General features: G+C 55.9%; 1 protein-coding gene across 7 annotated transcripts in view; it reads left to right on the plus strand.

Annotated features, from left to right (window-relative positions):
- Window positions 1-16,233, plus strand: part of CDH23 (cadherin related 23) — a 423,515-nt gene that overhangs the window by 326,272 nt on the left and 81,010 nt on the right. For 3 of the 7 annotated variants that reach the window (XM_074382361.1, XM_074382354.1, XM_074382355.1), the window contains 6 exons: window positions 1,416-1,476; window positions 2,240-2,388; window positions 6,993-7,128; window positions 8,642-9,030; window positions 11,261-11,362; window positions 15,526-15,675. In XM_074382361.1, the coding sequence (XP_074238462.1) occupies window positions 1,416-1,476; window positions 2,240-2,388; window positions 6,993-7,128; window positions 8,642-9,030; window positions 11,261-11,362; window positions 15,526-15,675 (987 nt within the window). Of the gene's footprint in view, window positions 1-1,415; window positions 1,477-2,239; window positions 2,389-6,992; window positions 7,129-8,410; window positions 8,523-8,641; window positions 9,031-11,260; window positions 11,363-15,525; window positions 15,676-16,233 lie in introns of those variants that run through there. The other 4 variants (XM_074382358.1, XM_074382356.1, XM_074382359.1 and 1 more) reach the window with 4 other exon arrangements.

The raw sequence follows: 16,233 nt of genomic DNA on the forward strand, positions 1-16,233 counted from the left end.
GAGTGTGACGGGGGTAGGGAAGGCCAGGACATTGGAGCAGGGGCTGTAACTCCATATGCAGTCCTCAGGGAGGGTCTTAGGAGAAGATATTTGATCAAAGACCTGAGGGAGATGAGGGCATGAGCACACAAATATCTGGAGGGAGAGCTTGCTGGGAAACAAACAGGGCGGAAGCCGAGAGCCCAGCACACGCCTGGTGTTCAAGCAGCAGCCAGGAGACCAGTGAGCTAGGGCAGTCAGGAGGAAAGAGTGGTGGGAGGTGGGGCCCGGGGGTGTGCAGGAGAGGGCGGTTGATATTCCCACATCTTACTGCTAGAAAGACCGACTCACTCTCTCCGGACCCAAGGTCAGCAATCCCAGAGAAGGATGCGATTGGCTCAGCTTGGATCAGGCACCCAGTCCTGGACCAATTCCCTCTGGCCATCTTGGCGGGGTCAGGAAGAACACGGCAGCTTCTGTGCATACCGCAGGGCTGAAGTGAGAGGTGGTGAGACAAGGAGGGGCAGACCCAGAAGAATTGGGAGAACCCAGGGCCTTACTAAGCAGTTCACCACGGATCCATCAGGACCACATGTCATGGGAGGCTCCCCGCCTCTCTCCACACTGCCCGGCGGGTGTTTGTTCTCCGCCTGCTTCGGATGGGCAGTGGGTAAAGTAGGTATTCAGTTCTGGGCTTGACAGGACTCACGCTGGGGTCAGCTATAGTTCTGCCAGTAGCCTCAAGGCTGAACTTCTTGTACAAAGGGCTGAGCACTAGGCAGTGCCTCAGAGTGACAACGACATCCCCCGCACACAAGCCCCACCAGAGACGATGCATAAACACATAAGCCTGAGGCGCAGCCACACCTACTGGGCCGGTCTGAAGCTAGACCGGGGTGATCGAGTGTGTGAATGAACACGGGGCCGTCATTTGGGAGGAGGGCTCCTGGGCTTCCATGAAGTGACTGTTACGTGTACAGTGTCGGGCCGGGACCCAGTGTGGCTAGAATAGCTTCAGGCCAAGGAAATTCGGGCAGGAGGCAACCATGCAGTCCAGTCGTCATGGGAGAGGCTCCTGGGCTCGGAAAGGCTGCCGGGTAGGGAGCGTGGAGGATGGGACAGCCGGAGTGAACCTGGACCTAGCGAGCTGCGGTGCCATGTTTCACCTTCTTCTCCGTCCTCCTTGTGAACCTGGAGAGGGATTGGGGCAGAGCTGGCACTGGACAGGACCGCAGGGGCCATCAGCAGTTGGACATCCTCATGGGGACGAGACACACACGTCCCCTTGTCTCCCACATCCCCAGCCTCTGTGGGAGACCGCAGGTTTTGGCAGGATGGGGTCAGATATGGGAAGGGAAGGGAAGGGCTCCAAAAACCTCTCCTCCCGCTGCTAGGTGGGAGTCAAGAAGTAACTCCAGTGTCTCCTTCTCCCTCAGCTGAAAGCCACGGACGCGGATGAAGGCGAGTTTGGGCGTGTATGGTACCGCATCCTCCACGGTAAGTGGGGCTACCCTAGGATGGGGGGCGGCCCTCCTGCCCGGGGGAGAGCAGAGCTTCTCTAGGCTGCCAAAGGTCGGGGAGATGAGGCCAAGGAAACCCCCAGGACTGTACACATGGGCGAGGCCAGAGGGAGGAAACAGGGACATTCTCCAGTATTCACACCAGGTGGCTGAGGGGGCGGCTTTTGATTCCCGTGTTCCTGACGTCCCTGGTGTCCTGCAGAGCTTCCCAAAGCCATGGCCCTGACAGAGAGGGCCCTAGCAGCCCCCAGCAGCATGCTCCTTCAGGACTGGGTCCCATTGGTTCAACCAGAATCTGGTGCCCGTCCCTAAAGCAATCACTATGGCCAGAGAAAAAAATATGCTGATCCACCCACTTCTTGAATCGGGGGTAAAGTCACTGCCCACAGATGTTATGGACTGAGTGTAGAGGAGAGTGCATCCCTGAAGGAAAATCAGGGTGCTTTGCCCAGAAGACGGGGGAGTGAGTGCTGGACCAGCCCAGAGACGTCCACTGAGTCCTGGATCCAGCCACTCATGGAGAATTTGGTTCAGCCACTCTTTTTGGAGTGCCCCGGGTTCTTCTGAAATATTAGCAAGGCCTCACACCGCCCACATCTGTGGGTGTAGGGGTCAAGGAAGACCCCAGCCTCCCCACAAGGAGGGAACAGGTGCACTTCTGCCCCCAACCAAGGGAAGCCAGCACAGCAGGAGACTTCTGGGCAGGGTTGGTGTTCCAGGGGCTCTGTCCCTCCACACAGGTAACCAGGGCAACAACTTCCGGATCCACGTCAGCAACGGGCTCCTGATGCGAGGGCCCCGGCCCCTGGACCGGGAGCAGAACTCATCCCACGTGCTAACAGTGGAGGCCTACAACCACGACCTGGGCCCCATGCGGAGCTCCGTCAGGGTGAGGCTAGGGGCGGGCTAGGGTGCCGAACTCAAGACAGGGCCAAGCCCACAGCTAGAACAGAGAAGGCCATTTGTTGGCACCTGGTGCGGGCAGGGCCACCACTGGTTTAAGTGCAGAATGACATCTGAGGCTAAGGGTTTGGTGACAGGTGCCCAGCCTGGGACTTGGACTTGTCATTTTGCTCTGAGCCTGTTCCTCCAGCTGTGGAAAGGAGGCAGTGATACTGATGTCTGTCCCAAGGGAGGAGAGAGGGGTCCTTGCTGTACTCACCCCTGCATCCACAGAGCTCTCTAGGATAAGTCAAGGAGAACGTACATGGGTGATCTTGGAGGTGCAGATGCTCACCTCATTTTAGCATGAGGAAACTGAGGCACAGAGAAGTTGCTAGTAATAGAATCAGGACTGGAGCCCCCCATCTTCTGAGTCCAAGTTCAGTGCCCTTTCCAAGGGAAGTGACTCTAACATACTCCAGTCACCTCTCCCAGCTGCCCCATCAAATGTATTCTTTTCTGTCCGCCCTTGCCTGTGCAGCCAAAATCAAATCACCCACAGCCCTCCCAAATGGTTGAAAATATACACACACATGTTCCCGCTGGTAGTGTTATATGCAGTACCACCAGCAGCAGGGGGATGACTTAACATGAATGAGATGGCCTCTCAAGGCTGCCTCACCACCCCCACACACACCTCAGCAGCCCCCAGCCCCTTCCCCTAAACCAGTGGGAAGTGAGTCAGACCCTAGACGTCAGGAGTAGGAGGGAGATGGGAAGAGTCAGGCAGAGTAAGCAGGGACTTTTACCCAGAACTGAGCTGGCAGAACCGGCTCCTCTTATCAGCCCCATCTCCACCCCCTGCTTGCCCCAGGCTGGAAACAGTGAGCAGTGGTCACCAGGTACTCACGATCACAGTCACGATTTCACCGTGATCCCGCAGGGGCTGTGCTGGGGTGGGTGACTCTGCCCTGACCCCCGCTCCTGCTGACACCCCCGCGACTTTGCCCCAGGAAGAGCTGGGAAGAGACACCTGTTACAACTGCCCCGAGTGAGACCTGCCCTTTGGAAATGGCTGAGGGGGTCAGATCCCCTGGTTCTCATAGGGCCCTGGTGACAGAGACTCAGACACCGTGACCTGGACGTGCACACAGCCACGCTGGCCTGCATGACTGTGAATTTCATTCACGGGCTGGTCAGCGTGCCCTATCAGAGCCTGCCTTGCGTGGGGCCCACTTCAGGCCACAGAGTGACTGATGTCAGCAAAGCTGGGGTTAGGTCCCTAGACTTCGGGCTTCCTAACCACAGCCCTCCATGTGGCCCCTTGCTCCCCGCTCCCTCCCCTAGGCATGGTGGGCACCTGCCTCTAGGGTCTGCTCCCATCAGTGCCTCAGCTTCGTGGCTGCAAACCACTTTTAGCTATACACCTTCTGTTTAAACAAAGTGATATGCAGCATCCCAGGGTATGGTATAAAACAGATCGAAGCTAGACTGTGACAATCAGTGCAGGGGTGAGGCTCCCAGAGCCACACCTGCTCAGCTACCTCCCTCCGGCCCCTGTCTCCGTGAACCCTGAGGAATAATAAACTCTCACACGGGCCTGATATTTTTCTAAATGCCTCATGTACTTTAACCCCTGTAACCCATGATAGCCCTATGAAGTAGGCACTGTTAATACTCCCATTTTACAGATGACAAGATCGAGGCAAAGAGGAATTAGCCTACCTGTTCAGGGTCACATAGCTGTAAGGGTAGAACCAGGCTTCATGCCCAGGCAGCCAGCTTGAGCCTGTCCCCTTCCCCAGTACACCCTGCTGCCTCACACAAGCCTCTGCAGAGCCCAGTCAGAAACCATTGACTCATCCCCGCAGTGTAATTTTAAGGTGAGAATTTGTGGGCTGGCCCCTGGGGCAGGAGCTTGGTGGTGCTATAGTATGTAGCCCCTACACCTATGAGCCTCAGGAGAGCTGGGGACCTTGCTGCAGGCAACATGGGGACCCTGGCTTTCCCCTAGACTCATTTCCCCAGAAGCAGGAGAGGCAGCTTGCAGGAGCCATCCACATTCTCCAATTCCTGCAGAGACTGGGGACAGCCCCAGTGAGGAGCAGAGGAGTGCAGAGTGAGACAGTCCCCATAGACACTGGGCGTCTCAGGGTGTACACGGCACATACACATGCACACATGCCCACATACGCACACCTCCTCTCCCTGTCCTCTTCACCACTACACCCCGTTTTACAGATGAGGAAACTGAGGCACAGCACTGGACAGAAAGCCGGTCTAGTTCTCCAGGAAGCCCAATAGCTCCCACTTGCTCAGCAAGAACCTGACAGACCTCTGCTTCCTGTACATCTGTGCCTTTCAAGTTTGCAAACCATCTTGTCTCCTCCTGTCTCTGCTGCTAAAAACAAGACTGAAACCAACCAGAGGATGGTGGCATGTAGCCAGAGTCATGGAGGACAGGCCCTACCCCGGCTCCGCACCACCTCTCATCTTGTCATCGTACTGTCAGCCTGGCCCTGTTTTTTCCCCATAACTCTTGGCGTTGAGGTCATTTGGACAAGCAAATTCAGGAAGGAGAAGGCTCACAGTTTTGAAAGAGGAGGGGTTAGTTTCTGTTGACAGAAAAAGAGTTCCCGAAATTCATCCATGCAAATTCCCCCCTGCACCCACCCTACCCGGGATCTCCCCAGCCAAATTCTGAGTGAAGCCAAATTTAGAAGGTTCCAGGCTGTGAGCAGCTGTGCTCTGGAGTAGACACGTTAGTTTGCATAGTGGGTTCTGGGCGTCTGGACACGAAAATTCTAATGATACAGCAGAGCTGTGGTGGCCTAAGAGCAGTGATGCGGAGAAACTGTTACCCCCACATGCCTCTCCGCCCCCAGCCCTGCCACCCCCGACACCCTAGAGTCCTCCACTGGTCAGGTGCTGTTTTCAGCTTCTACCAGCCAGAAGCTCCGTCACTTCTCTCCAGCTGATTCCCAGCTAATCCCCAAAGAGAAAGCAGGGCTGATCCCAGAGGAAGTGACCATATGCCAGACACGCAGACCTCTGCTGCACGTGCCACCAGCCCCTCCCTTGGTGCTGGTGACCACATGCAAAGTCTGCATGGAGTGCCACGGCCCCTTCCCTGTTTGCTCCCCTTTCCACTCTGCTGGCAAATTCCTGCTGGCATTGGCTGTGTGGCTGGGAAGAGGGTACCTCTCCTGTTCTGGGGCAAGCTCACCCCAGCATAGAGCAAAGAGCTAAAAGCTAAAACTCCTGGGCTCAAACAGTCCTCCCACCTCAGCCTCCCTAGTGGCTGGGACTACAGATGCATGTCACCACCCCCAGCTATTTTTTTTTTTTTTTTTTTAGAGACAGAGTCTCACTATGTTCCCCAGGCTGGCCTCGAACTCCTGGGCTCAAGGGATCCTCCTGCCTCCACCTCCCTAGTAGCTGGGACTACAGGTACATACCTGTAGTCTGTCTAATTTTTTTGGATTTTTTGTAGAGACAGAGTCTCACTACATTGTCCAGGCTGGTCTCAAACTCCTCGGCTCAAGCAATCCTCCCGCCTCAGCCTCCCAAATATCTGGGATTACAAGCAAGAGCCACCCTGCCTGGCCTCCATAAACACCTTTTAAACTGTATTAACGTTCATGATGCTCAATACACATACCGATTAAAGAGAACTTAGAAAGTGCTGGTAAGTGGTGAGGAAATTGATGCATAATTGCCCAATTCAGAAACAGCTACTACCTTGGGTGGGGGCCTGAGAAGCAAACCCTGAGGAAGGATTGATGTGAAAGTAATGTGTAATGTCCACAGGAAAACGGAGAATGGGGTGCAACCAGCAAGGAAGAACAGCCAGCAAAGTGTCAAGGACGGAGCTTGGCCTCCGTTCCCTAGGGAGCCCTACATTGTCCCCTTACTGCCCCAAACAGGCCAAGGAAGTTGGAGTCTTGGCTCTCCACACCCATCAGTGATTGGCTCAGGGCTGCCCTAGGGGTGGAAGTTCCCAGGCATCTCTGCTCCCTGGGCTGGTTTCCAGCAGCCCGGGTATGGGTGCAGTAGGGTGGGGTTGGTCCTCCCTTTCAGGGCTGGGGGCTGGCCGTGAGAAGGTGCACAAGAATCGTAGAGTCCTGAGCAGTGACACTTTCTACTACAGCTGCTATTGTATTTTAACCTCTATTCTCCTAGATAGATTTTGATATTTGACTGGGGTCACTTTGAATTTTTTCAAGAACTTTTGCATGCTCATTTTGTCTTCATAACAGCCTTAGGAGTGGCATGGAGTATGAACTCTTATCTTAACATTACCACTTCATAGCTGGGAAGCTGGTGGCCCCAAAGAGTCACTAATTAGTCAGGCATTCCCACACGTTAGTCAGAGAGCTGAGAGCAAGATGAGGTTCACTCCGAAACAAGTACTGTCTCAGCAGCTGCCACATGCCAGGTGCTGGGCAAGGTGGTAGGACATAGTGACCCACCAGACAGGCCCGGGGCCTGAGGGAGCTTACAGCGGGCCCAGGAGAGTAGCGACCGCACAGGCCAGCCACAGCAGGCCCAGCCTGGGCTTCCCAGCCCCCGCCCTGCTCTGACTTTGCACCCCCTGCCCGGCTCCTGCAGGTGATTGTGTACGTGGAGGACATCAACGATGAAGCCCCTGTGTTCACACAGCAGCAGTACAGCCGTCTGGGGCTTCGAGAGACCGCAGGCATTGGAACGTCAGTCATCGTGGTCCGAGCCACAGACCGAGACTCTGGTGAGGCTGGCAGGAGGAAACCGGGGGTCCCAATGCTCAGAGCAAACCTCCCCAGCTCACCCAGCCCCTCCTGCGGGACCTCCATCCCTGAAGCTTCAGGGTCCCCTGTTAGCCATGCCCAGGCCAGGGAGGGACTGCTGGGGTGGGCTTGATCACTTCCCACCAGATGCCCAGGCCTGAGAGGGTTAGAGTCAGGGAAAGTTATCCCAACCACTAGGTGGAGAGAGGAGAGGCCACAAGCTTGAAAAGTCCAGCTCCATCATCCCGGGATCCAGAAGCTCCCACTGGCCTTTGGAGAGGGGCTGGGCAGAGCTGGGAGGGGTGAAGAAGACCCATCAGAAAGCTGGCTGTGGCCTGGCCTGCTCCTCCAGCCCCTCCATGCCCTCCAGGGCCAGCTCAGGGCCTGGCACACACAGCCCCCCTGACCCCCTGGAAGGGGCAGCACCCTTCCTGTGCTACAGGGCAGAACCTGAAGGCAGCCTGAACCTTGCCGAGGGTCCGAGCCCCAGAGGTGACCATACCAGGAAGTGCAAAATGAAGGGGAGACATGTCCAGTCTCTGTGGCCCTCTGTATGTGGCCTGGGCTGTCTGGCCTGGGACCCAGTCAGGGATATAGCTGAAACGAACATTTTCTGGGGGCCCACTGTCCCCCAGAGAGGCTCCCCATGCTGCTTTTCCCTCGTGTCAGCTACTTGGGTGGCTCCCAACCCCTCTCTCAGCAGCCTCAGATTATCTGTGGCACACACGGGATGGGGTGGAAGGAGAAATGGCTGCAAATTCTCGGGTGGATTCTCAGGCACATTAATCCAGTTTAGGGCACACATGCTGCTATGGCCCAGTGGTTCATGGCTTTTTCTATCAGGGATCCCCTCCCCAGAAACATGCCCATCCAGTCAGAGTGCCCAAGTAATTCCAAGGAAGTCTTGGATTCCCAGAGTGGTTTCATGACCACTCCCTTCCCTGCCCTCCTCTCGAGGTCTGTGGACTTCGGCTAAAGAATCTCAGCACGAGCTCCTGGTTCAATGGTTTGTTTCAAGGCACAGGAATTTGGGGTGCAGGGAATGGGGAGGGTGGGGGAAGGTGTCCCTGACACTGAAGCCCTTCTGTCAAAGGGACCAAATAAAGGATTGGCCACCTGTGAGGATGCTTTCTAGATCAAAGCCCTCACGATAAGAGATCCTTCATTTCCGCAACCTTTTTATGTCCGGATATCAAAGGGAGGTAGATGACCTTGAATTTTGAGGCTCCAGGAGCAGACCCACTCCCTCTATCATATTTCTAGCGCCAAGGCTAAGCCCCAGAGGAAGGCTCAACAGTGCATGCTGGACCTTGCCATCCACGTTGACCTTGACCCATCCTCTACCGCCTCTCTCGGGATGATCCTGCCCACACAGGTGGGGCAGCCCTTGCTGGGTGGGCCAGCCGGCGGGTGTGGGTGTGGCAGTTTGAGAAGCTGCAGTGCAGCCCCACTCGGTTCTACCTGGGACTGCACGGCCTCTGTGTCCTCCTGCAGGGGACGGTGGCCTGGTAAACTACAGCATCCTATCGGGCGCAGAGGGCAAGTTTGAGATTGACGAGAGCACAGGGCTTATCATCACCGTGGATTATCTGGATTACGAGACCAAGACCAGCTACGTGATGAACGTGTCAGCCACTGACCAGGCACCCCCCTTCAACCAGGGCTTCTGCAGCGTCTACATCACTCTGCTCAATGAGCTGGACGAGGCCGTGCAGTTCTCCAATGCCTCCTACGAGGCTACCATCCTGGAGAATCTGGCACTGGGTACCGAGATTGTGCGGGTCCAGGCCTACTCCATCGACAACCTCAACCAGATCACGTACCGCTTCGACGCGCACACCAGCGCACAGGCCAAAGCCCTCTTCAAGATAGATGCCATCACGGTGAGGGGCTGGGGGCAGGGAGCACCATTTCTTCCAATCTAACCAACATCAGTTGAGCTCCTTCTATGTACACAGCACTCTCCTCTTTGTCCTAAAGTATCCTCGAGATGGCCAGTCATGGTGTCATGTACCTATAGTCCCAGCTGCTTGAGAGGCTGAGACAGGAAGATTGCTGCAGCCCAGGAGTTTGGAGGCTGCAGTGAGCTGTGTTTGCACCACTGCACTCCAGCCTGGGTAACAGTGAGACCTCATCTCTTAAAACAAAAAAAAAAAAGTCCTTGAGATAAATATCCCTGCGACATATGCATTTTCATATTTAGGGGTAAGATAAAGTTTGTACCTATGTAGGCTGGTATCCTTCTTGTTACTAGACAATGAAAGTCTATAGTAGGAAAAAACAACTGGTTTTCCTTCTGTTTTCACACCCATCACAGATCCCTTCACCTCTGGTCATCGAAGTGCATATGGGGTTTTCCCCCATACCAGCAACTAATTATCTGACTCTCTGGACACCAACTGGGAATCCTTTAGCTCGATTTAATTCTGAACGTTTCTACCTGGAGTTAGCGTCAGATCCCACAGGTTCGGAACTCAGTCCCTCCCACACACCAAGCAACGCTCCAGCAGGCACCACAGGGTCAGATCCCACAGGTTGAGGGCTCAATCTCACCAAACTGCCTCCACTTCAGCTGCCAGTCACAAGCTCCAGGTGGTTTTACCCATGCTTCTGACTGGCCGGCTACATCGGGGTTCCCACAACCGCCTCCGCAAGTCTGATGAATTTGCTAGAGCAGCTCACAGAACTCAGGGAAACACTTTACCTACTATTGCCGAGGTATTACGAAGAATATTCTAAAGGATACCAACAGACAGCTGAATGAAGAGACACACAGGGCAAGGCATGGGAGAAGGGGCTCTGAGCTTCGGTGCCCTCCCTGGACATGCCACTCTCTAGGCACCCTGCATGTTGAGCAGCCTGCAAGCTCTCTGAACCCTGCAGTTCAGGGATTTCTTTCTTTTTTTCTTTTTTCTTTTTTTGTTTGAAATGGAGTCTCGCTTTGTTGCCCAGACTGGAGTGCAGTGGCACGATCTCGGCTCACTGCAACCTCTGCTTCCTGGGTTCAGGCAGTTCTCCTGCTTCAGCCTCCCGAATAGCTGGGGCTACAGGTGCCTGCCATCACACCTGGCTAATTTTTTGTATTTTTAGTAAAGATGGGGTTTCACTGTGTTAGCCAGGATGGTCTTGATCTCCTGGCCTTGTGATCCACCTGTCTTGGCCTCCCAAAGTGCTGGGATTACTGGCATGAGCCACCATGCCCAGCCTAGTTTAGGGATTTCTATGGAGGCTTCATCACATAGGTACGATCAATTATTAACTGAATCTCCAGCTCCTCTCCCTTCCTGAAAAATAAGGGGTATGGAGGTGCAGCTGAACATGTCAAGCTGCTCATCCTGGCTTGGTTTTTCTGGTGATCAGCCCCAAACCAGGAGCCCACCAAGAGTTGCCTCATTAGAGTGAGAGACTTCTATCACCTAGAAAATGCCAGGGAACTTAGAACTTTGTGCCGGGAACCAGGGACGAAGACAATACGTATTTTCCTATATCACAGTGTCACAGAAAGCTCTACAAGTGATAGTTTCCTTTTCACCTTGGCTGTTAGGAAGCTCGGATATAAATGTTGGGCTTCATTGCAATAGCTATTCTTAGCTAGGTGTCTGGTGCAGCACTCTCTTATCTACTGCCAGTCTCTTACTCCTCCATCTTTGCTTTAGTATGTCTTTTATCAGAATCCCTTCCTTGAAAAGTAGGCAAAGTGTGAATCCCTACCATGTGTGGTTGTAGTGGAGGATACTGGGAAGACAAATGGACACAAAGATGAACAAGACCCTTCCCAGCCCTCAAAGAGTTCTCAGGCTAGGAGTGGAAATGGGAATAATCCAGGATGCAAATCAGAGCACCACAGGGAAGAAGTGCAAAGAACTACAGCAGAGGGCTGGTAGAGCTCCTCAGGGCCCAGCAGTCATACCTGGCTGGGGAAGCAGGAAGGCTTCATGGAAGAGGTGGATTCCCAGTGGAATGTGAGAGAGAAGAAGGAGTTCAACAGACAGAGCTTCCTGGGGAAGTTACCCTGGGCAGAGGAAGTGACATGGAGGTGGGAAGGTGGGCAGAATGACCAGGGTTAAGCACAGTGCGATGTAGTCACTCACCCATCTGGCCCCTTCCCTGCAGGGTGTGATCACAGTCCAGGGCCTGGTGGACCGTGAGAAGGGCGACTTCTATACCTTGACAGTGGTGGCAGATGACGGCGGCCCCAAGGTGGACTCCACTGTGGTGAGTGGGACCCAGGGTGAGAGCCCCTCAGGTGTGGCCCGTTGCTGGCCACAACACTTCCAGACCCACATCTTTGCCAGCCACCCAATGTATGGGCCAGGCAGTGGGTGAGGGCCTTGATAGCCTGGGACCTCACCGTGTGCAGCCATGCCACACCTTCCCAACAGGCTGGGCTATGAGACCTCAGGCAGGTGGAGGGTGCTGCTGGGAGTGGGGTCTGGAAGAGCCACAGACTGCTTACCATCTGCATCTTTCCCTTTTCTCTCGCCCACCTCCTGCTGCTGCCTCTGACTACAGAAGGTGAGTAGCCTGTGGCTGGAGTTCCCCCTGTGCTGTTGGCTGTGGCCAGTGCTGGCCGGGCTCTGCCTGGCCCTGGACCTACTCACCTCTCCCAGAGAGAAGGCACATGGACAGGCCTCCAGGTCCCCTCCCAGTACCTCCACTCTCACACCTGAGTTCAGGCCCTGCTGGGCCATGTCCCCTGCCTCCAGCTCTGCTCTCTGTGTCCTGCCAGCCCCCATAGGGTCTTGGGTGGGGAGAACACTAGCAAAGGAGTCACTGGAAGACCACTGAGGCCTCGTTCCACTTCCACTCCTCGCTGGCTGTGCGACAGAGGCCAGCTGCTTAATGTCTCTATGCTTTCCTTCCTTGCATCTGAAATAAGGGTCATGCCGGCCTCCCTGCCATCCTCAGAGGATGCGATGGAAGCGGCAGGCGATTGCAGGCAGGGAGCCCTTTGTCAGCCAGCCCTGGAGGCAGGTGTGACCGCAGTAGAGTTCTTGCCCGATGCCTCAGCTGCTGCATCCGTAAAGGGGACCCCTCCCTCTCTTGGAGGTTGGTGCAAGCATGTGGGGTGGGATGCACATTGCAGAGCCTGGGGAGCACTTCGGAAGGGGAGCCATGGGCACAGGTGAGTCATTGCCCTCAGGACAGCCTCTAAGTAAAGGCAGAGAAGACCATGTGCTGGGGCCCTGGGGGAGGGGGAGACACTGAGGTCAGAGATGCCAGACAAGGTTCCTATGAGGGGCAGCCCAGCCTGAAGGGAGAGGCAGGCAGGGGTGCTCAGGCTGCGGTTGCAATGGGAGTGGGTCCAGGGCCGGACCCCTGAGAGAGGTCCATGGATGGCATCCTGCAGTGACCCCAGGACACTCCGCCATCGATCTGGCCTGGGCACCCGCTAGTCAGGTCAGCTATCATCTGGAGACCACCTGGGGCATCAGGCTCGTCATCAGCCTTGGTTACAGCCACATTGCCACTCCCCACTGAGTCCCTGTCACATTAGCCTAAAAAAGCTGAAAGCAAACTCTGTGTCCAAGCCAAGAGCAGAACACAATTGCTTGGGGTCCTCAGCTCCAAGGCTCCCTGGAGGTGCCAGGTTCCAGAGGCCCTGGCTGTGACTGGGCTGTACCTAAAGGCCCCTCCATCCATGGGGCCAGCCTGAGGGTGAGTGAGGCTGTGATGGGCAGGGAGCCCCCACAGCTCCCCTCGACTATGCTCCCCAAGAGCAGGCGGTGAGCAGGGCGCTCAGGCAGTGGATGCCGGGCCACCCTCGTCCTGCCACTCCCAGTCAAAGGGCAGACACTCAGGTAAAGTGGGGCCCTCTCACTGAGCCTCACCCTCTTCATTCATACAATGGGCCCACCTGGCCCTCACCCCGCAGGTGTCTCAAGGAGGCTGGAAGGAGAGGCGAGTGGGAGCCCGAGGGCGGCAGGGATGGTGGGGAGGCCCCCCTCCGCTGACCACCAGCCACTTCCTCAGCACCGCTGGCGAGGGCATTGGAGCACGCGCTCCTGCCTGGGCCCCTGTATTTCCACAGGGCTTTGCCCTCTTCTGGGTAGCAGGGCCCACCCGCTTTTGCTCAGCCCTAAGAGGCTCGAGCTTCCTTTGCTTGGCTTCCTCTGAGAGGCTCCCAGGAGCTGCTGCCCCAGATTCACCAGCCCCAGAAGCCCCAAACACTGTTTGAGGCACTAGGGCGGAGGCAGAGGAAGGGGCCCTTTAAAGGTGGAACCATTTCCTCTGTGAGGCCGGAACCCAAACCACAGCTCACCTTCACCTGGTTCCTCCCCATCCCCAGCAGCCTGCCCTGGCCAGCCCCAGGAGGGGTGGGCAGGCAGACCGGAAGGGCAGGCTGGGTAGGGCACGGCTCTGCTGTAAGAACTCTTGAGTAAGCTCAGGCCTTCGGCGGGTAGGGAGTGCAATGTGGACCATCAGGCTTTGAGCGAGGACACAGATGCCCATCTCATCCCCATAGGCCTGGGCACCTGTCCTTTGTCACCCACCGAGGCTGACTCCCTTCCACTGGGAGGTCCAGCGGCCCCTCACCCCTGCCTTGCAGCCTCACCATGATCAGAGCAGTAGTCGTTGTGGGAACACCTGCTGTGTGCCAGGCAGTAAGCTGGGTTCCGGTCACAGCAGGAAACCAAAATCAAACCCAGCCCCTGCCTTCCTAAGTGTAAAATACAGTGAAGGAAAGACGTTGATCAAATGATCACACCTGGAAATGAATGCCATGAGAGATACCCTATAATAAGGTGTCAGGGAAATAGAAGAGGGCTTCCCTGAGGAGGTGACTCAAGCCGAGCTCTGCTGACGCATAAGAGTTAATCCAGCCTATAAGGAAGAGCATTTTGGGCAGAGAGAACAGCAGGCACGAAGGTCCTGTGGTGTAAGGAAGCATGGCGCGCCTAACGAGGCCTGGCCAGGGTGAGGGGGTATGGGAGGGATCTGATCACAGGGATCCCTGTCTGTTTTCGCCCTGAGAACAGTGCAGTAGGCATGGTTAGTCCCCTTTCAAATGAGCAACTGGGGCTCAGGAGCCTCGGGGAACTCCGTACCAAAATTCATGCCAGATGGGTAGAGTCTTGGCGAGAGAAATCACAAGTGTCAGCCAGGCAGGAAGCAGGAACAGGGACTCGGAGGTGCCACCCCTGAACTTTCTGTTTGCTCAGCTATTCCTCCCAACAGGTGTTCTCATTCTGATTTTCAGCCGAGGAAATGGAAAATCAGAGAGCTTGAATAACTTTTTCCAAAATCGCACAGCTCATACGTGGTGGAGTTGGCCTGGCTGCGAAGCCCAGGCTCACTCCCCTGCACTTCTTAGAGCTGCCTACAGATAGGGGAGTGGGGCTGGGACTGGGCAGTCAGACCTGTATAGGATGGAGAATGACATGGAATTTCCCCTGCAGCATGCACAGGCTCAGCTGGCTCCCTGTGACTCCTGTGCAGAGTCAGCAGGTCCTGGGAGCCCCTGAACCCCAAGCCCCACACCCTGGGAAGCAGAGAATAGGGTCTGGCCTGGAACAGGGCAGCGGGAGAAGGCCTGTACTGGGATACCTGGAACCTGAGCACCTCCAGCCCTGCTCACGCCCTCATCAGTGAACCTCTGTGCACCTGTGATTCCAGCCTCGGCGGCCTTGGCCGTCCATGGACTGGAGACCTTCACTCTCCTGCCACTCCGCAAGAAGCCCGAGCCACAGACACAAAGCCATATGCTCTTGCATGCCATTTTCTGCACGCCTGGTTTTTAGCTGACAGTTGGAAATTCACATGGCTTCCCCATCTGCCCTTCTATCCACTGGGACCAAGCCACCTCGCCCTGCTCCCCCCCACCCCCCCACCCCCGCCCTGCTCCTGGGCCCATTTCCTTCACGCTAAGCCCAAGGTTGCAAACAAGGACATCTTCAGGCAATATGTGGCCACCAGATGTGTTTTGGACAGCCTACACTACACATAGCTTTCTTCTCTAAATTTTATTACTCATCAGCCAATTTCACTTTAAAGTCTAGATTCCTTTTCATGAAAAATGGGAAGCTTGGTTGATGCTAGATCAGCATTCCCAGCCTGTGGCCACTTTAGCCATGGCCTGGCTTTTCAGTTCTCTTGTACCCCTGCCTCTGACGGTCTCCCCACCAGGCCTCTTCCCTTGCCCTCCTGGCCAAGATTTGAGTGTGCCTACCCCTGCCCCACACCAGTCAGACTGTTAGGAGCTACGAGCCCAGGGCCCGCTTTGTAAAGTGAGGATGAGCCTCGGTGGGCTCTGAGAGTTTGCTGATGTTCCGGAACCCACTGGGGATCTAGTCCCCGCTGGACGCATGCTGGGACGCTGGCGTTTGGGGCCAGGGAGGGGAAAGAGGCTGTAGGTCTCTGACCGCGTTCACCCTTAGGTCTACATCACTGTGCTGGACGAGAATGACAACAGCCCCCGGTTTGACTTCACCTCTGACTCAGCGGTCAGCATTCCCGAGGACTGCCCTGTGGGCCAGCGAGTGGCTACTGTCAAGGCCCGGGACCCTGATGCTGGCAGCAATGGGCAGGTGGGCCACCAAGTGAAACAGCCGAGATCCGCTGTGTCAGCAGAGGTCCCACGGCTCCCATGGCTCCCACAGCTAGAGGGGCCTTCTGAGCCACCCCCATCACCAAGCACCAGGCGCTTCCGGGCTCTGCTCTGCACTCATCCAGTCTGTGGTCAGGGAGAAGGGACAGAGCTGCCTCAGAGCTATGCAGATCGGTGGCCCTGGCTGGGTCATGTGGACATGGAGCCTGAAGGCCAGCTATGGCTCAGCCCCGCAGTGAAGTTGTTTTCTGGGTGACTCCTCCCCACGCAGCCCCAGCTACCTGAGAGGACATGCTTGTCCTCCCTCCTGCTTCCCAGGCCCAGCCTCATGGCGGGTTGTACTCACCATCGCTCCAAGTTTGCACGGCCCAGAGTGCAGAGGGAGAGGTGACAAAACCTGCCAGTGTTCACACAGCTCACATCTGTTCCATGCACTGGGCCTTGTGTTTGCAGGTGTTAGCATGGCTTGCATACTCCGGGGGATGGAGGGATGCTGGCTTTGGGGACAAAAGTATGTGGGTTCAAATCTCTAGCATTT

This window comes from Saimiri boliviensis, chromosome 12 (assembly GCF_048565385.1).
Source record: "Saimiri boliviensis isolate mSaiBol1 chromosome 12, mSaiBol1.pri, whole genome shotgun sequence".
In the NCBI taxonomy this organism is placed as follows: domain Eukaryota; kingdom Metazoa; phylum Chordata; class Mammalia; order Primates; family Cebidae; genus Saimiri; species Saimiri boliviensis.